At 36.2% G+C, this 27,930-nt stretch overlaps 1 protein-coding gene across 1 annotated transcript in view; it reads left to right on the top strand.

Annotated features, from left to right (window-relative positions):
* The first annotated feature begins 590 nt into the window (after positions 1-590).
* Positions 591-27,930, top strand: part of LOC568664 (uncharacterized) — a 208,162-nt gene continuing 180,822 nt past the window's right edge. Inside the window, exons 1-30 of the mRNA XM_073937296.1 lie at positions 591-814; positions 918-997; positions 1,625-1,719; positions 3,248-3,346; positions 4,842-4,946; positions 6,038-6,139; positions 7,123-7,227; positions 8,823-8,927; positions 9,456-9,560; positions 10,027-10,131; positions 10,233-10,289; positions 10,422-10,526; positions 10,920-11,024; positions 12,398-12,502; positions 13,975-14,028; positions 14,279-14,374; positions 17,093-17,197; positions 17,277-17,393; positions 19,263-19,347; positions 19,438-19,633; positions 19,733-21,560; positions 23,868-24,038; positions 24,274-24,444; positions 24,613-24,783; positions 25,538-25,705; positions 25,843-26,016; positions 26,134-26,307; positions 26,378-26,548; positions 27,257-27,427; positions 27,600-27,773. Of these exons, the coding sequence (XP_073793397.1) occupies positions 796-814; positions 918-997; positions 1,625-1,719; positions 3,248-3,346; positions 4,842-4,946; positions 6,038-6,139; positions 7,123-7,227; positions 8,823-8,927; positions 9,456-9,560; positions 10,027-10,131; positions 10,233-10,289; positions 10,422-10,526; positions 10,920-11,024; positions 12,398-12,502; positions 13,975-14,028; positions 14,279-14,374; positions 17,093-17,197; positions 17,277-17,393; positions 19,263-19,347; positions 19,438-19,633; positions 19,733-21,560; positions 23,868-24,038; positions 24,274-24,444; positions 24,613-24,783; positions 25,538-25,705; positions 25,843-26,016; positions 26,134-26,307; positions 26,378-26,548; positions 27,257-27,427; positions 27,600-27,773 (5,318 nt within the window). The 5' untranslated portion in view covers positions 591-795. The remainder of the gene's footprint in view (positions 815-917; positions 998-1,624; positions 1,720-3,247; positions 3,347-4,841; positions 4,947-6,037; positions 6,140-7,122; positions 7,228-8,822; positions 8,928-9,455; positions 9,561-10,026; positions 10,132-10,232; positions 10,290-10,421; positions 10,527-10,919; positions 11,025-12,397; positions 12,503-13,974; positions 14,029-14,278; positions 14,375-17,092; positions 17,198-17,276; positions 17,394-19,262; positions 19,348-19,437; positions 19,634-19,732; positions 21,561-23,867; positions 24,039-24,273; positions 24,445-24,612; positions 24,784-25,537; positions 25,706-25,842; positions 26,017-26,133; positions 26,308-26,377; positions 26,549-27,256; positions 27,428-27,599; positions 27,774-27,930) is intronic.

Genomic DNA, 27,930 nt, shown 5'->3' on the forward strand with positions numbered 1-27,930 from the left:
TTTGTCCAAGCTGTTTTTACCATAATGTATTTTTATTTCATGCCAAATCAGTATGCTTGTATATTTTTGTTTCATTTAAGCAATGGATCCACAAAAAAAGATTTTCAATGTTTTTCTAATACAATCACAAAAGCATTGAAGAACAGACATAAAACAGACATTATATATTTTGTCTATGAGGTCGTTACAAATACTTATAAGGTAGCTTTTTTTTTTTTTTAAGTTCAAAACAAAGACTGTAATATGAATCACTCTTCTGCCATCTAACGGTAAACATAAATATGCAGTTATTAAAACTGTATGTATATATATATATATATATATATATATATATATATATATATATATATATATATATATATATATATATGTTTTTATATATATGTTTTTATATATACTGTTGTGAGTATTATATATATATATATATATATATATATATATATATATATATATATATATATATATATATATATATATATATATATATATATATAAACAAGCTTTTAGTTTTTAGTAGTTTTTAGTTTCACGAAGTACTTGGCCTTTACACTAATATAGTGCCTTAATGAACTGTTTGTATGAGTCTAAACGAAACCGAAAGTATTGTAGGCAAACAATGAAACTGTCTTGAAAATGACTGCATGATTGCATATTATAAATTGCTAAAAAAAAATAGTGCTTGATTAAAAAAAATCTAAATATAAGGTACACAGCTTAAAGGACGATCACGCCGCCTTGAAGTGAAAACGAAAGTGACTGGTTCGCAATCGCAAAGACCGGGGGGAAGGGGGTTCTATGGACGCGACGGTTCTGGGTACACATTCATTGAGTTTTATTACGATATGTAATAAGAAAGTCATCGATCAGCTTAATCATAAACAAGTCTGCCATAAAAAAGATTGCGCTAAACCTTACAGGATGGATCTTATCAGGTGACCGGATACCTAACGGAAAAAAACTGTTCTACACCGCTGTTGGTTCAGACCTTCGTACTGTTGTGAGTATTTTTATTTATTTTATTTCAAAACGAAATACAGTTTTATGGGAGTTTTTTTCAGGAATGTATTTCAGTTCATAACGATGATGTTTTTCTCTTATATTAGGGTATTGTTTAATAGATGATGCCAAATCGAAAGCATGTTGGAAATCAGACCACTCGTATCTTTAGGCGGGCATGTGAGCACGCACATGGCGAATGATGTTAAATCTCTTGATCATTAAAAAGTGTAATTAGCCTACATAGAATAACCTCAATTCATTTAGTTTACGGTTATTGTGGAAGCATTTGAAATAAACACAATGAAATGTGAGCATGACGTATTTAGCAATTGATTTATATAGGCTGTGAAGAGAAATAACCCAGACAGATAATAGTGTGTTAGCCCCTCAGTGTTTTAAATCCAATGGTATTATTCTGTTTCGTACTTGCATTAAAAACTATAAATTGAGAAGAGATCTGAAATTTACATTTGCCTAACCCTGTTTGGTTGGAATGCATAGCATTTGTTTTAGAAAGTTTTTGTTTGTTTCAGAACTCTTTTTTTTTTTTTTTTGTCAACCCCACTTTCATAGTTATATCAACTTCATAACAGTACAGTTTGTGATCTAATTTTCCTCAACACAGATATCCATCAACAATGGCAGATTAGGTGCAGAAATGTCAGAGAAACAAGAAATGGACTCCAGGCAGGAGTCTCCAAATCTCCAAAGGGAACAGAGGTAAGACTGTGGCTGTTCTCCAACAATTATTAACTAACTAAGACTCTACATCAGGGATGGGCAAATTTGGTGCTGTTAGGAAGTGTCCTACAGAGTTTTGCTTCCACAGCAACTATACAAATCTGAACATGCTAAGCAGTGTTTTCGAGATCACTAGAAATCTATAGGCAGTTGTGTTTGATTAGGGTTGGAGCTAAACTCTGCGGAACATCCTCCCTCAAGGACAATGTTTGCCCATCCTTGCTCTACAGTTAATTGTGATGTACGCTTTCGGTGATTTAAATCATAAGAACCTAAATTGAACATGGTCAGTAGCAATGTCAAAAAAAAAAAAAAAAACAGCTCAGTACTAATAAAAATGTAATACTTTGGTTTATGCGTCTATAAAATCCAAAGTTCAGAGTCTTCAAAGGTGTTTTGCACTAAGCTTTCTTTTTCTTTTTTTCTTTTTTTTGCAAAAAGGGCAAAGTACATTTGTACCGGACAGAACTGGAGCTCATCCACTTTTCATAATTTTTATTTATTCATTAATTTTCTTTTCGGCTTCTTTTCCTTATTCATCAGGGGTCGCCACAGCAAAATAAACCAGATTTTATCAGATTTTTAATTTTATCCAGAATATGTTCTACATAGCGGATGCCCTTACTCGTACACTATTGTCAAGTTAGTTTATTCAATTCACCTATACCGCATGTCTTTGGACTGTGTGGGAAACCAGAGCACCCAGAAAATATCCTCACCAACAGGGGAGAACTTGCAAACTCAGAAACCCCAAATGGTCCAGTAGGGACTTGAACCAATGACCTTCTTACTGTGAGGTGACAGTGCTAACCACTGTACCGTCACTTTTCCTAATGTTAATCTCATTTAATGAAAATGTGCAGGACACAATTAAAGACAGAATCCATTATAATGAGTGATTCACACTTGATTGGATGCAGCATGGCATGTCACAACGTTCTGTTTTTGACAATCCATGCTTCTGCACTACTAACTGTATGTAAAAATCACAAGGAATCAGATGCAAAACTGGTATTCCATAGTGCTTTCAAACATGAAGAACATGTTCACAGTTCTGCTTGCCTTTTGGTGAGATCATAGCACAGGAACTGTGAACCATTTTAAATCTTGAAACTCCATTTGAAGCAAGTAAATTAGCTTGTTTCAGAACAGGATCGAATCCAGCACAAGGACTTCAGTGATGTAAGAGTATTATTTATTTATTTGTTTATTTATTTATTTATTTATTTATTTATTTATTTATTTATTTATTTATTTATTTATTTATTTATTTTTATTTAAAGTGCCTTGCAAGAAATTCAAGGCCACTGTACAACGTGTGCAATTATACAATAAAAAAACAGTAAAAAATAGAGAAGATGATAAAATACAAAGACATTCTTTACAGTCCGCCCAAGTAAAGTCTATGTGTGGAATGCACTGTTGCATTTTTAAATCTGTTCCACTGATGGAAGCACTTCCTGTTGTAAAATGATATTTTTGTTCTCCCTCTGCTCTTTGTCATTAGGGGAAGATCAGACTCAGAGGATTCCAGTGATGAGTCAGTAAAGAGTGATCAGTCAAAAGGTGATGTGCCACTTTTTACAGAAGAAACACCTATCGAAAGGTATTTCGCATGTTTTTTTTATTATCAGACTCACACACAAACTATATTTGGAAATATTTTAGGTTGCAGCTGGCCTGTAATTTTTTTTTTATTATGATATACAGTTGAAGTCAGAATTATTAGCCCCCCTTTAGATTTTTTTTCTTTTTTTAAATATTTCGCAAATGATGTTTAACAGAGCAAGGAAATTTTCACAGTATGTCTGATATTATTTGTTATTTTGGCTTGAATGTAAGAATAAAAAAAAAAATCAATTTTAAGGTCAAAACAGTTAGCCCGTTTAAGCTAATTTTTTTTTCGATAGTCTAAAGAACACACCATCAATATACAATAACTTGCCTAATTACCCTAACCTGCCTAGTTAACCTGATTAACCCAGTTAAGCCGTTAAATGTCTCTTTAAACTGTATAGAAGTGTCTTGAAAAATATGTAGTCAAATAGTATTTACTGTCATTATAGCAAAGATAAAATAAATTAGTTATTGGAGATGAGTTATTTAAATTATTATGTATAGAAATGTGTTGAAAATAATTTCTCCATTAAACAGAAATTGGGGGAAAAATAAAGGGTGGGGAAGATAATTCTGACTTCAACTGTATTTAGTTTACTGTAGTAAAGGCTGAAGTATACTATGGTAATTGGGGGGGATAATTGTGACTTCAACTGATGATATATGATATTATATGTTTTTATAAATGTTTGTGATATGAGAGTGAGTTACTATGAGAAAAGTGCAGAATAAAATTTGTCTTAAACATGCGTAATATTTTATGTAAAGGCTTTAAATTGCTTGCAAGTTTTATTTAATGGTTTCCATGGAGCAGGTATGTCTTCTGTGTGTGAGATGTGGTGTTTTCCTCATTGCATAACTTGCACAGTTATTGTCTTTATCTCTAAAGGTTAGAAATGCATAACAAAAACACCTAACTACTTTTAAAGGTTGTACTTTTTGTATGAATGAAGGCATATGAATATATTAGAATTAGCCGTGTTTTCTTCAATGACTAAAATAGTTATGTACTTTCGTGAGATCAAAATGGATAAATCGGACTAAAATATACATTTTGTTGTAGGACAATTAAGGTGTCAAATAAACCTAATTAATTTAGATGATTATAAGTAACAGTAACTGCAGTGAATACATGGGTTTTACCTATAGATTTTAAAGATAGTAACACTGATTTGCACATAACAGGTTGCAGCTTATATTTGTTTTCAAAACCTTCAAAATGAACATTTATTTGACAGCATTTGACAGGATGTAAAAATAAAATAAAACAACTAAGACAAATTAAGGAGTCTTCTTTGTGTTGTCAGTGAATGCTCAGGCTCACATGTGTCCTTCAGTGAGGAAACATCATTACAAAACGGAAGATACTTCAAGTATCTTCTTGCAATTATTCATATAGTCATGTGAGAAACGACACTCTTTTAGTTCGATTATTTTAGATAAACAATCTTACTATAGTGTGTTTTCTGTCTTTTTGTCCTTAGTGAAAGATCAGGTTCACCTGTTCTTAGTTCTGTATCTATGAAGAGTGACCGTTCAAAAGGTGATGGACCAAACTTCAGTGAACAACAACCATCATCTAGCAGAAGGTATTTGTTTCTGATTTATTCTTATAAAATGAGTAGTAACTTGCATATTTGCTTTCAGAGCCTTCAATTTGATCTTTGTTTCATTGGGTTGAATTGTGCAGGATGTAAAAAAGTAGATAGAAGATTGATAGTTTTGTTTTAAAATCAAAGTATAAAACCAGAATACAACACCCACCCACACACACGTCACTCACTGCAGAATTTAATGTGCACCTCTCCTATCTCCACCAAAACTGTTTACAGGATCAATATACATGGCCAGGCTGCTATAGCCAAACATTTGGTCACTTGTGCCAATGCCATACGTTGGTTTTAATGGTGCCAGCAGCGAAAATTTTGGGTTGTGGACAATGTGAAACATGTATTGTTCTCTGAGTCCACCTTCATTGTCTTCCCCACATCCGGGAGAGTCAAGGTGTAGAAAAGCCCCAAAGAAGCATCTGTTTCATGCCCAGAGTAAAGCATGGGGTGAATCAGTGATTATTTGGGCTGCAATATCATGCCATTCCCTAGGCCCAATACTTGTGCTAAATGAGCGCGTCACTGCAAAGCAATACCAAACCATTCTGAAGGACCATGTTCACCCAATGTTTTAAACATTGTATCCTGAAGGCAGTGCCGTGTATCAGGATGATAATGCACCAATACACACCACAAGACGGGTGACAGAGTGGTTTGATGAACATGAAAGTGAAGCTGAACATCCCCCATGGCCTGCATTGTTACCAATTCTAAATTATTATTATTATTGAGGGATGTTTTGGAGGAGTCAGGAAACGTTTTCTCAAACAGCATCACATAGTGACCTGGCCACTATTCTGCAATAAAGGCTCAAAATCTCTCTGGTCATTGTGCAGGACTTGTATCTGTCATTTCCAGGATGAATTGATGCTGTATTGGGCACAAAAGGAGGCCCTACACATACTAGAAAATTATTGTAGCCTAAAACCAGGAGTTTCAGTTTCATTGTCCAACTGTGTGGGTTTGTGTGTGTGTGTGTGTGTGTGTGTGTGAGCGCGCGCGCATGCATGAGTGTATATGTATTATAACTTCTCGTTATCGTGTTTTTTCTCTTCTCTATTTGTCATTAGTGAAAGATCAGGCTCACTTGCGTCTAGTTCTGTATCTATGAAGAGTGACCGTTCAAAAGGTGATGGACCAAACTTCAGTGAGCAACAACCATCTAGCAGAAGGTATTTGTTTCTGATTGTTAGTCGAATATAAAATGTATAAAAGTATTTGCACAAAATGAGTAGTAACTTGCATATTTGTTTTAAAAGACTTCAATACAAACTTTGTTTATTAGACAGAATTGTGCAAGGTGTCAAAAAATGAAACGCTGGCCAATTTAGTATTGGAGTTTCATAGCCAGTCTTCATTGAATGCACATTCCACCAGTAAGAGCAGAGTGTGAAGGTTTAATTTGCAGAGCTATAGCACAGTTTTGCTTAAAATATTGCCATGAACACAACATTATGGGTGACATATCAGAGTTCAAAAGAGTGCTTCTCGCTGGTGTATCTATGACCAAGACAGCAAGTCTATGTGATAATTAAGAGCCACGGTATCCAGGGTAATATCAGCATACCAACAAGGACGAACCACATTCAACAGGAGTAACTGTGGATGCAAAAGGAAGCAAATTGAAAGGGATGTACAGGTGCTACCCCAGATTGGATCCTAAAAACATAAAAACTACAGCTGCTCAACTCACTGCAGAATTAAATGTGCAAGTCTCCTGTTTTCACGAAAACTTTTCATCGGGAAATCCACAGGGTCAATATTTACATGGCCTGCACACTCAAAAGATCTAAATATGATTGAGCCAATTTGGGGTGTTTTGGAGGTACAGATCAGGAATTGTTTTCCTCTCCCAGCATCACTTAGTGACACGGCAACTGTTCTGCATTGAGAAGGGCTCAAAATCTCCCTGGCTGCTGTGCAGGACTTGTATCTGTCATTCCCAAGATAAATTGATGCAGCTAAAAGAGGACCTACACCATACTAATGAATTAATGTGGTCTAAAACCAGGCGTTTCAGTTTCACTGTCCAACCCCTAGGTTATTGTTTTTAGAACTTGCATCTATAGTCATCATGAATAAGACAAATACTCTACTAATAATCATTTTTATAACTTCTTGTAATGGTTTTTTCCTCTTGTCTATTTGTCATTAGTGAAAGATCAGGTTCACCTGTGTCTAGTTCTGTTTCTGTGAAGAGTGACCGTTCAAAAGGTGATGGACCAAACTTCAGTGAACAGCAACCATCATCTAGCAGAAGGTATTTGTTTCTGATTGTTGGTGACATATAAAGTGTATAAAAGTATTTGCAAAATGAGTAGTTACTTTCTTATTTGTTTTCAAAGTCTTCAAATTAATCTTTGTTTAATTGGACAGAATTGAGCAGGATGTAAAAAGTGTTTTAAAATCAAAGTATAAAACCAGAATACAAAACATGCAAACACATCACTCACTGTAGAATTAAATATGCACCTCGTCTCTCTTGTTTCTACAAAAACTGTTCACCGGGAGCTCCACAGGGTCAATATACATGGTCAGGCTGCTATGGCAAAATCTTTGGTCATTTGTGCCAGTGCCAATTGTTGGTGCCAGCAGTGAAAATCATGGGCTGTGGACAATGTAAAACATGCATTGTTCTCTGAGTCTACCTTCATTGTCTTATCCACACCCTGGAGAGTTATGGTGTGGAGAAGCCCCAAAGAAGTGTGCTACCCAGACTTGTTGGATGCCCAGAGTAAAGCATGGGAGTCAATCATTGATGGTTTGGGCTGCAATATTATGGCATTCGCTGGGCCCAATACTTGTGCTAGATAGGCATGTCACTGCCAAGAGCTACCAAACCATTCTGAAGGACCATGTGCACCTAATATTTCAAACATTGTATCCTGAAGGCAGTGTCATGTCTCAACATGATGATGCACCAATACACACCACAAGACTGGTGACAGAGTGGTTTGATGTACATGAAAGTGAAGCTGAACATCCCCCATGGCCTGCACAATCACCAAATCTTTGAGCCGCCGAGCCACTTTGAGGTGTTTTGGAGGAGGGATTCAGGAAACGTTTTTCTCCACCAGCATTATGCAGGCACATGGGAACTATTCTCCAAGAAGAAGGGCTCAAAATCTCTCTGGCCACTGCGCAGGACTTCTATATGTCATTTCAAAGATTAATTGATGCTGGATTGGCCACAAAAGGAGACCCTACACCAGTGGTTCTCAAACTGTGGTACGTGTACCACTAGTGGTACGCAGGCTTCCTTCTAGTGGTACGCGGAGGAATGAAATATGTCATGTACATGCTACACACATTTCAAAATTTACCAAAAATTATGTTTATAATACGGCATATATGACATATAGCCTATATTTCTGAGAAAATCTGCCACGTTTTTTTTAACTATGCTGAGTTGTGGCTGCTTTACTGGGCCTACTATGCGACTGTATTTCAATACTGCTCATACTTGATGAAAAAAGTTTGAGAACCACTACCCTACACCATAGTAATAAAATCTTGTGCTCTAAAACCAGGCGTTTTAGTTTCTGGGGTCGGACAATGAAACTGAAACGCCTTGTTTTAGACTACAGCATGGTGGTAGCTAATTTCAATTTCTGTTACCTACAGAATTAAACCTTTTTGAGATTAAGGTGTCTCCTTTGTAATGCTAGTGAAGGGACAGGCTCGAGTGTGTCTTTCAGTAAGGAAACACTATTGCAAAACAGAAGATACTTCATGTGCTATGTCATGTTATTTCTAGAGCTTGCATCTAAAGTCATGATGAGTAAGACAAATACTCTTATATTTAGCTTTTTATAACTTCTTGTAATGTTTTTTCTCTTGTCTATTTGTCATTAGTGAAAGATCAGGTTCGCCTGTGTCTAGTTCTGTATCTGTGAAGAGTGACCGTTCAAAAGGTGATGGACCAAACTTCAGAGAACAACAACCATCATCTAGCAGAAGGTATTTTTTTCTGATTACTGGTCAAATATAAACCGTATAAAAGTATTTGCACAAAATGAGTAGTAACTTGCATATTTGAATCTTTGTTTTATTGGACAGAATTGAGCAGGATGTAAAGAGAGTTTTAAAATCAAAGTATAAAACCAGAATACAAAACACACTCAAACACATCACTCACTGCAGAATTAAATGTGCACCCCAACTCTCTTGTTTCCACAAAAACTGTTCACCGGGAGCTCCACTGGGTCAATATACATGGTCAGGCTGCTATGGCCAAACATTTTGTCACTTGTGCCAATGCCAAACGTTGGTTTCAATGGTGCCAGCAGTGAAAATATTGGGCTGTGGACAATGTGAAACATGTATTGTGTCAATCAGTGAGGAAATACCATTGCAAAACAGAAGATACTTCATGTGCTTTGTCATATTATTTCTAGAACTTGAATCTGTAGTCATGATGAGTTAGACAAATACTCTAGTAATGAGCATTTTATAACTTATATTATCCTCTTGTCTATTTGTCATTAGTGAAAGATCAGGTTCACCTGTGTCTAGTTCTGTATCTGTGGAGAGTGACCGTTCAAAAGGTGATGGACCAAACTTCAGTGAACAACAACCATCATCTAGCAGAAGGTATTTGTGTCTGATTATTGGTCAAATATAAAGTGTATAAAAGTATTTGCAAAATGAGTAGTAACTTGTGTATTTGTTTTCAAAGTCTTCAAATAAATCTTTGTTTCATTGGACAGAATTGGGCAGGATGTAAAAAGTGTTTTAAAATCAAAGTATAAAACACGAATACAAAACACACTCAAACACATCACTCACTGCAGAATTAAATGTTCGCCCCAACTCTCTTGTGTCCACTAAAATGTTCACCAGGAGCGTCACGGGGTCAATATACATGGTCAGGCTGTTATGGCTAAACCTTTGGTCACTTGTGCCAATGCCAAACTTTGGTTTCAATGGTGCCAGCAGTGAAAACTTTGGGTTGTGGACAATGTGAAACATGTATTTTGTCATTCAGTGAGGCAATACCAATACTCTACTAATGAGCATTTTATAACCTATATTATTTCTCTTTTCTATTTGTCATTAGTGAAAGATCAGGTTCACCTACGTCTAGTTCTGTATCTGTGAAGAGTGACCGTTCAAAAGGTGATGGACCAAACTTCAGTGAGCAGCAACCATCATCTACCAAAAGGTATTTGTTTGTGTTGGTCAAATATAAAGTGTCTAAAAGTATATTTCTTCTATAGTTACAAAATTTAAGCTCTTGAATGACACCCTTCTTTGTGTTGTTAGTGAAAGATCAACATCACCTGTGTCCCTCACTGAGGAAACACCATTGCAAAACAAAAGGTATTCCATGTGTTTTATGTCGTATTATTGATAGAACTTGCATCTATAGCCATGGTGAGGGTAAACACCCTTCTAATAAGAATTGAGAGCTTCTTGTTACCGTGTTTTTTCCTCTTGTCTATTTGTCATTAGTGAAAGATCAGGTTCACCTGTGTCTAGTTCAGTATCTGTGAAGAGTGACCGTTCAAAAGGTGATGGACCAAACTTTAGTGAACAACAACCATCATCTAGCAGAAGGTATTTGTTTCTGATTGTTGGTCCCATATAAACTGTATAAAAGTATTTGCACAAAATCAGAAGTAACTTGCATATTTGTTTTCAAAGTCTTCTAATGAATCTTTGTTTTATTGGACAGAATTGGGCAGGGTGTAAAAAGTAAAAACAATAGTTTTGTTTTACAAAATTTAACCTCTTTGAATAAGACTAAGGAGTCTCATTTGTGTTAGTGAAGAATCAGGCTCACAAGTGTCTTTCATTGAGGAAACACTGCAAAACAGAAGATACTTCATGTGCTTTGTCATATTATTTCTAGAACTTGTATCTATAGTAATGATGAGTAAGACAAATGCTCTCATAATTAACTTTTTATAACAAGTTATAATGCTTTTTCTCTTGTCTATTTGTCATTAGTGAAAGATCAGGTTCACCTGTGTCTAGTTCAGTATCTGTGAAGAGTGACCGTTCAAAAGGTGATGGACCAAACTTCAGTGAAAAACAACCATCATCTAGCAGAAGGTATTTGTTTCTGATTGTTGGTCCCATATAAAGTGTATAAAAGTATTTGCACAAAATCAGAAGTAACTTGCATATTTGTTTTCAAAGTCTTCTAATGAATCTTTGTTTTATTGGACAGAATTGGGCAGGGTGTAAAAAGTAAAAACAATAGTTTTGTTTTAAAGTTGAACTATAAAACCATATTACAGAACACGCACATCACTCACTGCTGAAGTAAATGTGCACCTCACCTCTCCTGTTTACTCAAAAACTGTTCACCGGGAGCTCCACAGGGTCAGTATACATGGCCAGGCTGCTATGGCCAAACATTTGGTCAATTGTGCCAGTGCCAAATGTTGGTTCCAATGGTGCCAAAAATCTTTGGTTGTGGACAATGTGAAACATGTATCGTTCTCTGAGGCCACCTACATTGTCTTCCCCACATTCGGGAGAGTTATGGTGTGGAGAAGCCCCAGAAAAGCATGCTACTCAAACTGTGGCATGCCCAGATTGAAGCAGGGAGGTGGATCAGTGATGGTTGGAACTGCAATATCATAGCATTCCATAGGCCAAATACTTGTGCTTGATGAGCGCCTCACTGCCAAGGACTATTGAACCATTTTGGAGGACCATGCACACTCAGTATTTCAAGCATTGTATCCTGCAGGCAGTGCCATGTATTAGGATGATAATGCACTAATATACACAGCAAGACTGGTGACAGAGTGATTCGATGAACATGATAGTGAAGTTGAACATCTCCAATGGCCTGCACTGTCACCAAAGCTAAATATTATTGAGACACTTGGGGGTGTTTTGGAGGAGCAAGTCAGGAAACGTTTTCCTCCACCAGATTTCAGTGACATGGCCACTGTTCTGCAAGGACTAAAAATCCCTCTGACTGTTGTGTGGGACTTGTGTCTGTCATTCCCACAAGGAATTGATGCTGTATTGGCGGCAAAAGGAAGACCTACTCCATAATAATTAAATATTGTGGCCTAAAACAAAGCGTTTCAGTTTCATTTTCCAACTCTTGTTTGGACAATAAATCATTTAGACAACAATAATTCATTAGATAATTCTTAGCTCAGCCTAATTTTAAGATTACAATAATCAGACTACAGCACTGTGTTAGCTAATTTCAACGTGTTACTTTACTTTACAAAATTTATCCTCTTTGAATAAGACTAAGGAGTCTCATTTGTGTTAGTAAAGAATCAGGCTCACAAGTATCTTTCATTGAGGAAACACTGCAAAACAGAAGATACTTCATGTGCTTTGTCATATTATTTCTAGAACTTGTATCTATAGTCATGATGAGTAAGACAAATGCTCTCATAATTAACTTTTTATAACATGTTATAATGCTTTTTCTCTTGTCTATTTGTCATTAGTGAAAGATCAGGCTCACTTGCGTCTAGTTCTGTATCTATGAAGAGTGACCGTTCAAAAGGTGATGGACCAAACTTCAGTGAGAAACAACCATCATCTAACAGAAGGTATTTGTTTCTGATTGTTGGTCACACAGTGTATGATTTGCCGGCTGGTTTTTCATGAAGTGTTTAGTTACTTATTAACTAAAGAATTCACTTAGATTTTACAGTTGAAATCAACAATACTTCAGTAGGCTGAAGAGGAGGAAATAACCTTGATGAGTTAATAGTTGACCAGTGCTCAGCATTTATAAATGTTTATAGAAGTCAGAGAGAAGAAAATTGCCTTTTATACAGTCAAATATCCATAAATGGCCATATCATTTTTCTCTCTGTATGTATACACATTTTCTACCTAATATGTACAGTTCAAGTCAGAATTATTAGCCCCCCTGAATTATTAGGCTGCTTGTTTATTTTTTCCCCAATTTCTGTTTAACGGAGGGAAGATTTTTTTCAACACATTTCTGAACATAGAAGTTTTAGTAACTCATTTCAAACTGATTTATTTTATCTTTGCCATGATGACAGTAAATAATATTTCACTAGATATTTTTCAAGACACTTCTATACAGCTTAAAGTGAGATTTAAAGGCTTAACTAGGTTAATTAGGTTAACTAGGCAGGTTAGGTTAATTAGGCAAGTTATTGTATAACAGTGATTTGCTCTGTAGATTATCGAGAAAAAATAAAGCTTAAAGGAATTGATAATTTTGTCCCTAAAATGGTGTTTTAAAAAAACTGCTTTCATTCTAGCCAAAATTAAAAAAAAAACTTTTTGAAGAAGAAAAAATATTATCAGACATACTGTGAAAATTTCCTACTGTGTTAAACATCATTTGGAAAATATTTAAAGAAGAAGAAAAAATTTGAAGGGGGCTAATAATTCTGACTTCAGCTGTATATATATATATATATATAAGAAGAAGAAGAAAACTACAAAAACAGATCATGTTCAGATGTTTTAGTGATGTTTTTCTGTGGTGATGGGTTCACTTGTTTACGCAACACAATGGGTGTGCTGATTATCTGGAGCCTTTATAAAATCACACCAATTTATTGGCTGATAGGCTTCCTCTTTGTTAATCTAATGTTTTCATCCTTAAACTGGTTCTCCTTAGATTTGCCTGCCTTCATTAAACTGGCCCAAATTTTAGAGTGTCCATACAATAGTTTTTCAATTGCACTTCAGTCACTGCTAAATTAGACCTCTGTTCTCCTCTTGGTGAGGTGCCATTTTTAGTGCTTAGTCATGATTTCTTAGTCACAAACCTCTCTAAACTTTGCATAAGACACATATGTATTACACTAGTATGCTCTGTAAGTCACAGTGGCCATCATCTTATGAATTGATTGGCTTCGGTCAATTAGTACACCCAGAGGGTGTTGTCATTGCACCATAGCTACACAGCATCTAGTTCCTTGTGCAGATGGGTTTTGCTTAACACATTTTGTTTAACTATGAATCTAACTGCAAAACTAAGTCTAAGAATAAATCAGATTTTTGATCTCTATTTGTTTCTTTATTCTGTTTTCAGAGGATCAAACTTGCGTGTGTCCTTTAGTGATAAAACACAGTCACCAACCCAAAGGTATGCCATGTGTTTTACATTGAATTTGTTTTAATTGGGTATAGATTTTTAAAACTAGTGTTGAAAACACACACATAAAGACAATGCTTTGCAGTGTGAACACCAGTGTAAACCATACATTTCTTTGCTATAGTGTACAATATATGTAAAATCTTGAATGGATTATATAATAAATGCCCGCTCATACTGCCTTCAATTACTATTTGCAGTTTCACTTTAAATTATTATTTTTTAATATCTTTGTCATCAGTGTAAGATCAGGCTCACACGTGTCACTCTCTGTGAAAAGTGACCGTTCAAAGGGTGATGGACCAAACTTCAGTGAGGATTCGCCATGTAACACAAGGTATTTTGTGAGTTTCTTAAAGCTTTTTGTATTACTGGGTGATAAATGTAACGAATACCGGAGTTAAACCGAGTGCAAACCAATGCTAGAATCACACACTGCTCAGGACTAGCAGTCACATCTCCCATTTGCAAATGAAGTCAGTTTGTTGTCCTGTCGCTCTGATGAAGAAAGCGCATTGTTGGGGTAAACATCAATGTTTTATAGTGATTTCTGCATCCAGGATAAGCACAGGTACAGACCTTTTTTGGCAAACTTGCACTCCTAATTGTCTTGTCAACAAACCTTGTCACTGTTTTATTTTTTTATTTGCTTGTTTATTTGACAGAGACAATACACTTGACATTGTTATACAAAGATAACTGATGTTGCGAACATTGGGCGTATAGCATAAAGCTAATTTGCAGCCCTCGACCCTGGTTAGGCTTTACATTAAAAAAAAAAAAGAACAATCAAGAATAAAACACAATACAACAAATATGTACAATATATACAGAGCCACAGACATAAAATGGAAGTCAATCTGCATACAGAGAAATGTAAACGTGACCAACCTGAAAGAAGTGTATTTAATGTTCACATTGCTGTAAAGATTTCAACCATTCTTTCAGCCTTGTAGAAAAAAACTGGGAGTTCTGATTGTAACTTAAAATCGACAGGCATGGCATTCCATAGATGTGAACCTTTTACTGAAAAGGATGACTGACCCACAGCGGTTCTGTATCTGCAGATTCTACAGTTCCCACTAGGGCTGCTCGATTATGGGAAAAATCATAATCGCGATTATTTTGGTCATAATTGTAATCACGATTATTCAAAACGATTATCAGTTGAAGTTAAAATTATTTGTCCTGCTGTGAATTTATTTTTATATATAAATATTTCCCAAATTATGTTTAATAGAGGTTTTTGTTCGCAGTATTTCCTATAATGTTTTTTTCTTCTGGAGAAAGGCTTATTTGTTTTGTTTCAGTTAGAATAAAAGCAGGTTTGAATATTTTGAAACCTATTTTAATAGCTTGATATTATTAGCCCCTTTAAGCAATATATATGTTTTATTGTCTACAGAAGAAACTACTGTTATACAATGACTTTTCTATTAACCCTAATTAAGCCTTTAAATGTCACTTTAAGCTGAATACTAGTGTCTTGAAACATATCTAGTAAAATATAATGTACTGTCATCATAGCAAAGATAAAAGAAATCAGTTATTAGAAATGAGTTATTAAATCTGTGATGTTTAAACTGTGCTTTAAGCATCTTCACTGTATTTTTGATTTTATTATTGATTAATAATACAAGCAGTCGGCAGCAGCAGGAATATTGCACGCTGTCACTTTAAGAATAGTGCGGGTCTGATATGGTTTCTCTTTCTCGTGTCTTTTGATTCTCAACTTGTTACTTTATTACACAAATGAGGGTTAATATTAACAATCACTAAACACCGCGCTCTGACACAAATGTGCATGTATTTCACCATTAAAGCGCTCACACACTGAAAAAATTATATAAAGATGGTTCCTTGGATTTACTCAATTTTTTTATAATAAGTGGTTGTAAACAATTTATTTGTGTTGAATTTAAACAAACAAATTAAGTTAAACATTATTAAACTTAATTTGTTTGTTTAAATTTAACACAAATAAATCGTTTGCAACAGTTCTGCATGCAACACTTTTTTCAGTGCATTAAGATCGCGTTAGATGTGTGTGTGCTCTGCTTTTCGAGGCCAAGCGCGGGGCGCGCGCAAACACACACACACACACACTACCTGTCCGAGGCTAAGCACGGCGCGCGCACACACAACAGCACGTGCTCTTTTGCGCTTTTAAAAACATGAATATTGCGCATCCCGTGCTGCAAAAGTTACATTACAGCACATGCTTTTAGTCATTTTCACGTGGAACTGAGCTTTGCAGAGGCAAAGAGTTTTCACACGTGTACAACTGGAAAGGGGGCGGTACGTGATGGAATAATCGTTTATCTCGATTAATGCTTTTTCATAATCGTTAAAAGCCAAAATCAAAATCAAAATCGGATTTTCAATTAATTGCACAGCCCTAGTTCCCACTTACTGCCCCTCTAGTCTTCGCCCCATCACTACAGAACTTATGTACCAACTCACAGACTACTTTAGGGGCAAGACCATGTTTACACTTAAACATGGTTTTTAAAAATGAAAACTTAAAAAAAAAAAAACATCAAAACTTAACAAGTTTTATTTCCTTTACACTATGCTTTTATACAACAGCAGTTAAGCTTCTTATACAATTACATCCAAGACTGCAGCAAATGTTTTTTAGAAAACTTTTCAGCAACTTGCGGTTTCTTCCCTGTGCTCATCGAATAATTAACCACCAAATTTTATTGCAGGATAATGAACACTGAACACAAAATGCGTAAATCAGTTCCTTGTAGATGAAAACATTGATAAAATGTAATTTCATTGATAAAATTAAATGGCCAACCTAGCATTCTGATGTAAACCAGATTGAAAATCTTTGACAACATGTCTAGACAGCTTGAAATTTAAGGCTAGAGCGAGAACAGCAGAGAGATATTAGAGATTAGCGATGTGCTGAGAAAACTAAATTCAATACAAATGATTTAGTTTTGCATTATAGTAAACTTATCTCCTAACGGTAGCATATCTGATGTAAATTATATATGCAATAATGAAATAATATGTGCTTTTTCCACAATATTTTTGACTTTAGAGTTCACTCAGACTCGCGTGTTTCCAACATTGCATCCATGAAGAGTGACGATTCAAAAGGTGATGGATCAAGCTTCAGTGAAAAATCACCATCATCTTTCAAAAGGTATTTCTAGCTGTTTTAACCAAATATATATTAACGATGGTAAGCCTGTTAATTTCCTTCTTTTTTGTGTGTGAATTAGTAACAAAGAGCAGAAGACTACGATAAACATTGGTTCAGAATTTACACGATGGAAAACACTGAAAGCACAGAAGGGAATAAAGAGCGACATGGAATTGGCATCATATCTTCTCAACAAGTGGGGACTCAATTTACCATAATTACCTTACTTTGTGATGTGTATTATTAATACAATTCAATGTTCACTGTAGACACTACAGTTTTTTAAAGTTTGTATAAACAAAACATGCAAAAACATTCAAGTCTATACATTAATACTACAATGCAGGGCTGGGAGATTAATCAAAGGTGCTTTTCATGCCCATTTTGTCAGTATAGCCAGTTCTAGTAAACCTCTAGCACATGTGTTCAGATGTAGCAGGGCATCTGAAACCGCCTACTGCTCACTACTACTATTCGGACTTACTACATCCTCCATTTTGTCATAGTCAGTTGCGTTAATTTACCCCCATTCATGAGTTCTCTCATGGGGAATCATGGGATAGCATAGCGTGCATGGGATGTGCACTTCAGAATCTTGCTGTAAGTAGTAAGTCATCCAGGTACTTCTCGCATACTTATTTTCAAATTCTATGTTTTCAGACATACTACTCTGCTCTCATACTGGTTTTAGTGTACTATATAGTATGGAAGTATATGGTTTCGGACGCAGGCCCGGATTTAGTTTCATCAGCTAGACACCGGTCTCGCAGCTCCGTGAATGTCAGTGGTGTCACGGATTGATCCGGGATCGGTAAATGTAGCTTGTGTGGACGCTACTGCGCTACTTCATTACTTCACTAATAAAATAGCTTCGCTACTGAAAAGCTTTTTAGTGTATAAAGTAGCGACGCTACCACCACTCTACTGAGAAATGTAGTTAAGCTTGTAGCGATGCTTTTGCCCAACACTGATAATTTGATAAAATCGTTTTGGCCTAAATTTCACAAATAGATAACTTTGTGAGTCTTAATATAACATTTGAAATGAAAGGGTCTGTTTTTATTTCTATGCTTCCAATAACGGCAAAAAAATTGCTTTTATGAAATAAGAAATGCTGGGTTACATACCTGCAGATGTTTCCTCAGGTTCGTCATTGAAGCCTTTGATGTCGAAAGTATTTTAACAGCTGGCAAAAATTTTGTTGCACTGAACTGTTATATTTGTGCCCTTCTCGGATTTCAGGGTGAAATGATATTTTAATTTCCAGCAATTAAATGCATTTTTATCACTGGTCATGGTGGCAGCTCTCAGACTGGTTGTGGTAGCCTAATGCTTTCAGCGGCAGAGAGGATTAACGTAACTGGTAAATGTGGTGCGCAGCAAATTCAAACCGGAAAACCAATCAAAAGCATCAGAATAGCCCTGCTTCAATAAATGGCCTTAGCAGAAGGCATCGTGCATATCAAAAACAGGCAAAGCAACAGATTAATATTATTCAACATATTTAGATGAACCCCATTTGTAATCTTTAACATTTTCATAAGTAAATGTAATTTAATTACACATTTTTTTTTCTCAGTAACTGTAATGAATTACTGATACTTTTATTTTGCAATTAAATTACGTAACGCCGTTACATGTAACTAGTTACTCCAAGACGCTTCTCACTTCATAAATTCAGTTGAGAGTTTGAAGCAAATCCTGATGTGGATGATTCCTTAGTCATGTGATTTTTAGCCATGTTGAATCAATAAAAGCAATTAAATCATCGGTTTCTATTAAAATGCTATGGGAAATTTAATTTTAGAGGATTTACTACATATCACACTGTGCAGTCGTAACTGTGCTCAGTCATTTTGATTAATCCAGCCCAGCCCTTCCTCATTGCATTGCAATCTATTGAGGATCTAATGATTTAAAAAAAAAAATAATAATAAAATAAATAACTGATGTCTTAGTACAGGATAGTGCACCCAAATAACTCCATTCCAACTTAGCCAATTGTATTTATTACACTGCACATAAACATTTGTTCTTAAATCCCTTTAATTGCTTTTGTTTATAGGGTTCAATATGAAAAATCAGACTCAGATTTAAAGTATAGTCGCTCGCGCAAGAGTTTCAAAGAAAAACTCCTTGGGATTTTTAAGGTAAGCAAAAATAATTACATTAAGAGAATTTTGCCTTGTCTTGATTTGTATGTCTTGTTTTTATGTTTGTGTGTGTTTTTTAACTTGCAGGTCCTTGAGAACAAAATAATTGTGTTCCTGAAGACTGAGCTGGAAAAGTTTAAGATAATAATACAAAAAGGAAACACGCAATACTTTGTGCAGGACTTTACAGAGGAGATGGAGAAAATCAAAGAAGCAGCTCTTGACATCACACTCTATTTCTTGAAAGATATGAAAGAAGATGAAGTTGCTAATGCTCTGCAAGGTGGGAGGTTCATAGGTAGAAGCAGCGGCTATTGTCACTAATGAAATGTAAAAGAAAATTATGTCAAACTTTGTTTTTTGTTTTCATTTTGTGTGTTAGATGAACTGGTCCTCATTTATCAGAGAAAGCTCAAATTCAACCTGAAGAAGAAGCATCAGTCTGTATCTGAAGGAATTGCAAAGCAAGGTTCTTCCAAGCTTTTGAATGACGTCTACACGGATCTCTATATGACTCAGTGTGCCAGCAAACAAGTCAATACTGAACACGAGGTCAGGCAGATTCAGGCTGCTGCTCGGCGCAATGAAACACAAGAGAGACCGATTGAGTGCAAAGATATGTTTGAAGCGTCTGATCAAGAAAAGCAGATCCGAACTGTACTGACAAAAGGAGTTGCTGGCATCGGGAAGTCAGTCTCTGTGCAAAAGTTTATTATAGACTGGTCTGAAGGAAATGAAAATCAAGATATCAGCTTCATATTTCTTCTTGCATTTCGAGAAATGAACGTAAAGGAAAAAGATAAACAAAGCTTAATGAGTCTTATATGTCAGTTTTTCCCAGAGGTAAAAGGACTGAATCTCACAAGAAGTGACAAATTTAAAATCTTGTTCATCCTTGATGGATTGGATGAATGTCGTCTTCCTCTGAACTTTGATGGAAATGAGACGTGGCGTGATGTTTCATCACCAGCCTCTCTGGATGTACTTCTGACGAACCTCATCAAAGGAAATCTGCTTCCTTCTGCTCTCATCTGGATCACCAGCAGACCAGCAGCTGCCATTAGGATCCCCCCTGAATTTGTTGACCGAGTGACAGAAATACAAGGATTTAACGACGCACAAAAGAAGGAGAATTACTTCAGAAAACGATTCACAGATGAGAATTTAGCCAATGAAATCATTGCTCATGTTAAACAATCAAAGAGTCTCTTCATCATGTGCTACATCCCAGTCTTCTGCTGGATTTCAGCCACTGTTCTCCAGAACATTTTACAGGAGAAGAGAAATAATGAAAACAATCAGGCTGATGACGCTTCCAAAACACTGCAGGAATCAAACCCTGAAGACACTCCCAAGACTCTGACACAGATGTACACACACTTTCTGCGCTTTCAGATTCTGCAGAGCAGACGAAAGTATGGAGGAAAATACACACCAGATGTTTCCTGGAATACAGAAGCCATGCTATCACTGGGGAAACTGGCATTTCATCATCTGGAGAAAAACAAACTGCTCTTCTATGAAAAGGACCTGGAAGATTGTGGTATTGACGTCTCTGAAGCATCGGTGTTCTCCGGCATGTGTACCCAGATCTTTAAGGAAAAAACTGGAATCATTCTTGGAACAACATTTTGCTTTGTTCATTTGAGCATTCAAGAGTTTATCGCAGCTCTTTATGCACAACTGTTTCTAGACAACAAGAAGAAAAATGTGTTCATGGATGAGTCTCCAGAGCTGGAAAACAGAAATGAGTCCATGATTGATTTGCTGAAGACTGCAGTGGACAAGGCACTTGAGAGTGACACTGGACACCTGGACCTTTTCGTTCGCTTCCTTCTTGGGATGTCGCTCAAATATAATCGACCACTCTTTCAAGGTCTGTTGAAAGAAGAAAACAATGACCAGAGCACAGAAATAGTCCAATACATCAAGGAGAAATTAGAAGACAAGTTATCCCCAGAGAGATCCATCAATCTGTTCTACTGTCTGAATGAACTGAACGACCAAACTCTGGTGAAAGAGATTCAGACACAATTAAGCCAAGGAAGTCTCTCCTCTAATGATCTTTCACCTGCTCAGTGGTCCGCTGTGGCCTTTGTGTTGTTGACTTCAGATGAGGAGATGGAGGAGTTTGAGCTTCAGAAATTCAAGAAATCAGACGAGTGTCTCTTTAGACTGCTGGAAGTGGTCAAAAACTCCAAAAGAGCCTTGTAAGTACTAAGTATCTAACTAAATAGTGCTGTAATCTGTTTAACTTGGGGATTGACAATTTGGCAGGATGTGATTTAGAGTTGGGATTAACATACAATTATGAGCCTACAGAACTAGAAAACAAATTAAAATCTAGATTTGCTTAAGACTTTGGTAGACCAGGTGCCAATTCACCAATCTGCCCATCTGTGCATGACACGTTTACATGTTAATATAAGGGTTGCTTCAGCATCCAGCTGTCTTATATCTTTCTTTTCTATGACAATTTCAAATAATTTTGTTTAGAAAAAAGTTAACCCTACAGAGAATTAATGTCTACTACAAAAAGAAACACAGACATTCCATCTTGCTACAAGCAATTCTTGATCAAGTTAGGCAAGACAGGGATTAATCCATGAGACATAATTTAAAAGTTTTTTTTTATTTTGTTTGCTTGCATGTTATTGAGTATCTGTCATGATCATTAGTGATCTAACCAGCATAGATTTCTGGAAAACATTCACATTTCACACGAACTACAATTCTGCCTCATAATGGACTACAGATCCAGTCATGCAACACACACACACACATGCCCCAAGTCTCCACTGATTAAACACAGCTGAAGCTGCTCATGGACTGATTCATGGACTATTTACACACAACACAGGCTCATTCTGAAAATGTAGTCCCGCTGACGTTTCTGCAGACCTCGAATTATGTAGCCAGAGGTACGTATAGCTGCATTTCTTTTTTTAAGCGAACGCTAAGGGGCGGTATGACGCCTTTCCTTTTGTCGCTTACTGCCTGACCGATACCTCCGTGTGGAGGGCTTTCCCACCGCAACCAGTTTGTCCAGTTAGCTTGTCGTGTATGTCGCTGGACTTGAGAAGCAGAGAGGTGTTGATCACGATGATGATGATGACTGGGTTCGCGTCCGGGGAAGGAAGGTTCCAAAAATCAGGTAAGACAAAAACAGAATTAAAAATATAAAATGAACTACTGAACAACAGGGTGAGAATGTGGTAAAATCCGAAAACGTTGTAAAAATCAGACGAGGGCTTTTCTTTTTCTGGATGGCTTTTGTAAAACGTCAGTTGGGTTTAGGGAAGTAAGCGGGTGGGTTGTTTGGTTGGCCAGTCACCCAGTTAATCATTTAGTCGGTTGACAGCGACCTCTGGTGGGTTCACGTGGAAACAAAGTAGGCGCGAATGACACTCGCGAGAGAAATTAGAGTTGCGAAAAACTGAACACAGTGGCCTCTTGCAGATTCGCGAAAACAAAAGCTGCAAAAGTACGTACCTCCCGAGATGTATATTGCGGTCTTCAGAAATGTCCACGGGACTACATTTTCAGAATGACCCTGGGCCTGAGTCTTTTTGAACTGTATGTGAACATTACAGCGGGTTTTCCTTGTCTTGTTTTGCCGTGTGTTTTGACCTTCGCCTTGTTTGTTTATGTACGTTGCCTGCTGCCTACCTGTTGAACTTCTGCCTGTTTAATTGACCACGACTCTGGATTGCCCGTATACATCTGTTTACTCCTGTGCTGACTGTTGCTTGCCTGACCATCTCTGTCTCAGTAAACCTGCATTTGGATCTGCACCCTTGTTGTCAGCGTCGCTTCACTGCTACAGAAGACTCAGCCATAAAGTGTGTGCTTGTGCTGTTTAAATAGTCTATGAATCAGTCCATGAGCAGCTTCAGCTGTGCCTAATCAGTGAAGACGTGGGGCAGGTGTGTGTGTGTTGCATGACTGGATCTGCAGTCCATTATAAGGCAGGATTGTAGTTTGTGTGAAATGTGAATGTTTTCCAGCGATCTATGTTGGTTAGATCGCTATAGTATCATAATGGGTAAAACTTGCAAGCCTTTCTTTTGTAGTAGTCAGATGCATTATTAATGAGGCATTAATTAGATTACATCTATTGCCTCTGACCAGTAAAGGAAGTGATACCTCTCTTCAACCATGCTGACACAGAAGTGGTGGTCAGTTGTCTGAAAGTTAAATGTAGAAAACCAATACAACACACAGTAAATCCTTTCTCCATAGGGGTTGCTGCATGCAACTTGTTTTTTTTTCTGATAAAGTGAAGTGTACTTTTACAATCTGATCAGCTGAATGGGTAAAGTTAAAGTAGAAATGCTGACAATTAGTTGTTTAATGGAGTTTCACTTCATCTGAGCAGAGATTGTATAATGCAATTCGATTGCATCAATAAAATGAAAATACATCAAGGTAGCCCACTTGGATACTTTGTTTATAAACAATGCAAAAAAATGTTTATTAATTCTATTGAGTGTTTGTATTCTGATATTTCTTTCTAGGTTAAATGCTTGTGAGTTAACAAACGAAAGCTGTTGTAGTATGTCTAATGCCCTCTCGTCAGAAAACAATCTGATAGAGCTGAACATGAGCAACAACGATCTGCAGGATTCAGGAGTGCAGCAGCTCTGCTCTGGACTGAAGAGTACAATGTGTAAATTGGAGATATTGGGGTAAGTTGTGTGACAACAGAAAATGCTGTGAATGTTTTAGATATTTTTGTAGTAATACAGGCAATGGATATTTTATTTTCCAGTTTTGTTTTAGTCAATTCATGTTTGTGATGATTGATTGTCCATTGTAGATATATCTCCCTGTGTGTATTTTTGTAAATCACATGACATGTTTTGTAGCACGATTCATATTGAAATACAAAGAGTATGAATCAATGGCTATTTTATTTTTCAGGCTCAGTAAATGTGGTATAACAGAGAAAACCTGTTCAGCTCTTGCTTCAGCTCTTAGTTCAGACTCCAGTAGTCTGAAGGATCTTGATCTGAGCAATAATAATCTGCAGGGTTCAGGAGTAAAGCTGCTCTCTGATAACCTGAAGGACAACTGTAAACTGGAGAAACTCAAGTGAGTTCATGTTTAACGTCTCTGGGTTATTAGTTTGAAAAAAAATCTAAATGTTTGTAGAAAATACAAAATTTGCAATATCTTTTCTTTTTTTCTGATAGTTGTCTCGTATAATATCTATAATGTCTTGTTAATTAGCAGAATGTAACTTTTTATTTCTTATTTTAGTCTTTTAGACTGCGGTATCAGTGAAGAAGGTTATGAAGCTCTGGCCACAGCCCTGGAATCAAAGCTTTCACACCTAACAGAGCTGGATCTCAGAGGAAATGATCCTGGTGAATCAGGAGTAAAGAAGCTCCTTGACAGTCTACAAAATCTAAATCGTGATCTCCAGTTGAGGTGGGATGTGGTGTAATAACACATAATAGCATGTAGTTTCATTTTTTGAACTCTTAGAAAAAATGGTATGAAATCTGTCATCAGGGGATTTTTTAAAGGCACATGTTTGTAATCAAGGAATCCATGCTGATATCTTTTAGGTACATGTTAGTACCTAAAGTATACAGTACATATTAGTCTTGCATGGCCAGACTTCAGACTGACACCTGAAGACAACCCATTATGTTATATGACAGACAGGTTAACCCACCAATCACTTCTTTTTGTGCTGCATCATGTTTAGAAGCATGGAAAGTCCACAGAATAACAGCCTGGTCAGCCTGCAACCGTACATCATTCATTAATATATTAATAAGAGCTGTCATCAATATGATCATCACAGCTTTTTTTATTCAATAAGACTTGTGTACATGCTGGCTGGTTAAGATTTCTGCACACTTGACTCCCACAAATGCTGCATATTTAAATCAGTCAGAGGATCTGCAAAAGTGTTTCCAGAAAACTGTACCATACACATCAGATGTTTAGCCACAGGTCTGTGGGTGGTGCTTGGTATGACATTTGAGGCTGAGACTTTAGCATATTAGCATCTAAAAAGGCCATACCCCCTGTATTTCTGAGATTGTAGACCTTTTATTTCAAGTAATACTTGTTCCATTACATTTAATCACACTATTCACACTTTCAATTACAATAAGGTCATACACCTGCTTTTGTCAGTTGATTTCAATTTCCTTTAACTTTTCTCCTGCAGATTTTTGCATCCTGATGCAGAGAAAGCCTTCTCAGATTTGACTCATATTCTCAATGAAAACCTGTTACTTTTGAGAAAGCTGAATCTGAGTGAACATTACCTAGTCGCTAAACTGAAGGAACTTGCTCCTCTTCTGGCAGATAAACACTGTAAAATAAACACACTGACGTAAGTCTCACCAATATGATGTTTCTTTTTTTATAAGTTTGATGATTGTATTACTTTGTGCATTTATTATTGTGCATTTATTATGTAGTGAAAGTAGTATCTAATATAAACTGAAATGTGGTTTTCTCTTTATGCAGTCTGAAGAGCAGCAGAATTACAGAAGACGACTGTTGTGTTCTGATATCAGCCTTGAATTCAAACCCTTCAAATCTGAAAGACCTGGATTTGAGTAAAACTAACCTCGGAGACTCTGGAATGAAGATATTTTCAACTTTATTTGAGAATAATAAGTGTAAACTGGAAAAGCTGAAGTAAGCAAATCTTAATAAACAATACGAACACACCATTGCAAACAAGTGCAATGTTCAATTGTGAATAAACATTACATGCATTGCTTGATTTTCTTTTTTTTTTTTCTATTTCTATAGTTTGAATAGTGTCAGTATTGGAGAAGCAGGTTGTGCCGCTCTGGCTTCAGCGTTTAATTCAAACCCCACAAAGCTGAAAGAGCTGGATCTGAGTAGGAACCAACTAGGAGACTCTGGAGTGACACAAATCTCTGCTCTGTTGCAAAATTCACAATGCGCTCTGCAGATACTCAGGTAAATAAGCAGAATTTAATATAAAGTTTATAAACAGTTCATATATTTAACGTTGTTTGTCTTACTTTAGTCTTTCAGACTGCAGTATCAGTGAAGAAGGTTATAAAGCTCTGGCTTCAGCTCTAAAATTAAACCCTTCACACCTGATAGAGCTGGATCTCAGAGGAAATGATCCTGGTGAATCCGGAGTAAAGGAGCTCTTTGACAGTCTACAAAATCTAAATCGGGATCTCCAGTTGAGGTGGGATGTGGTGTAATAACACATAATAGCATGTAGTTTGATTTTTAATTTTTAATTTTAATTTTTTTTGTCCTACAGGATCCTCTGTGTAAAGCAAATCTAAAGTCAGTTATGCTGAAAAAATAAATACATTTCTGTATCTAGTAAGACTTTTCTAGATTCAGTGAATCAATATTAGAGAACAGATTGATAATACAAAAATGATAAATAACTAGGTTTTAAAGGAAACATTGGTGTACAACAGGCATTCACCATTACACATCCACAACAATCTTTAAATTTCACAGTTTATTTGTCATACAGTAAAGTGCTCTATGCTGCTAGACAAGTAGATTAATTTGTCAGATGATTCTTAGATTTTTGATTTCACGGTTTTGATTTGTACGATAGTTCTTAATTGTCAAAACACCCCTCAAAATGCTTACAGATACAAGAACAAAGTGTATAAATGCGATTGACAAAACATGAGATTTTGTATTTATTTTTAACATGTAAATATTTCAGACTCCATATACAATGAACTTTACTCTCATTAGGATAACTTCAAGTAGAACTAATTTGCGACTTTAGGATAATTGAGTAGATTTGATCATTTAGTCAATAATAGGCTGTTCTCTAATTTTGGTCTCCACTGTAGAGTTAGATGCTGTTTTTCATTAAACCAAATTTAGTAGTGCACTGAATTTAATGTGACCTTCTGTTCTGCAGGTTTTTGAGTTCTGAAGCAGATAACGTGTGTCAGTTTGTGAAAAGAATTGTGGGTGAAAACCCGTTACTTCTGAAAGAACTGAATCTGAATGATCGTCAACTACGAGACACAACTGTGGATAAGCTTGCTGTTCTGCTGCAGGACAAACACTGTAAAATCAGTACACTGACGTGAGTATTGTATATTGTTGTGCATTTTGCAAGCTAAATGTAAATGCTTAAAGTCTAATCAAACAAAGTTCTTACTGTTCTTGAAAGAACTCAATGAAAGAATATTCGTTGAATCATGTAAATTTGTCCTTCAAGTATTGTAACATTTCATGTCTGTTTTTTTTCTCTGCAGTCTAAATATTACCAGGATTACAGAAGAAGATTGTGCTGCTTTGACTTCAGCATTTATTTTAAACTCTTCAAACCTAAAAGAGCTGAATCTGAGTGGAAATAAACTGGGAAGCCCAGGAATATCTAGGATCTGCCCACTGTTGGAAAATAGACAAAGTAGATTGGAGAAACTGAGGTTTGTATTTCCACCAGTTTCACTTATATCTGTTTATATTGTAGAGCTGTTGTAGCTTTGATTCTGATTTGCTGATATATAATTTGAGGTGTGCAGCTTTTTTCAGATAAACCAAACAGGTATTCACCGCAATAGATTTCCTTATCACTACATTGGA

This window comes from Danio rerio, chromosome 22, assembly GCF_049306965.1.
Source record: "Danio rerio strain Tuebingen ecotype United States chromosome 22, GRCz12tu, whole genome shotgun sequence".
Lineage (NCBI taxonomy): Eukaryota > Metazoa > Chordata > Actinopteri > Cypriniformes > Danionidae > Danio > Danio rerio.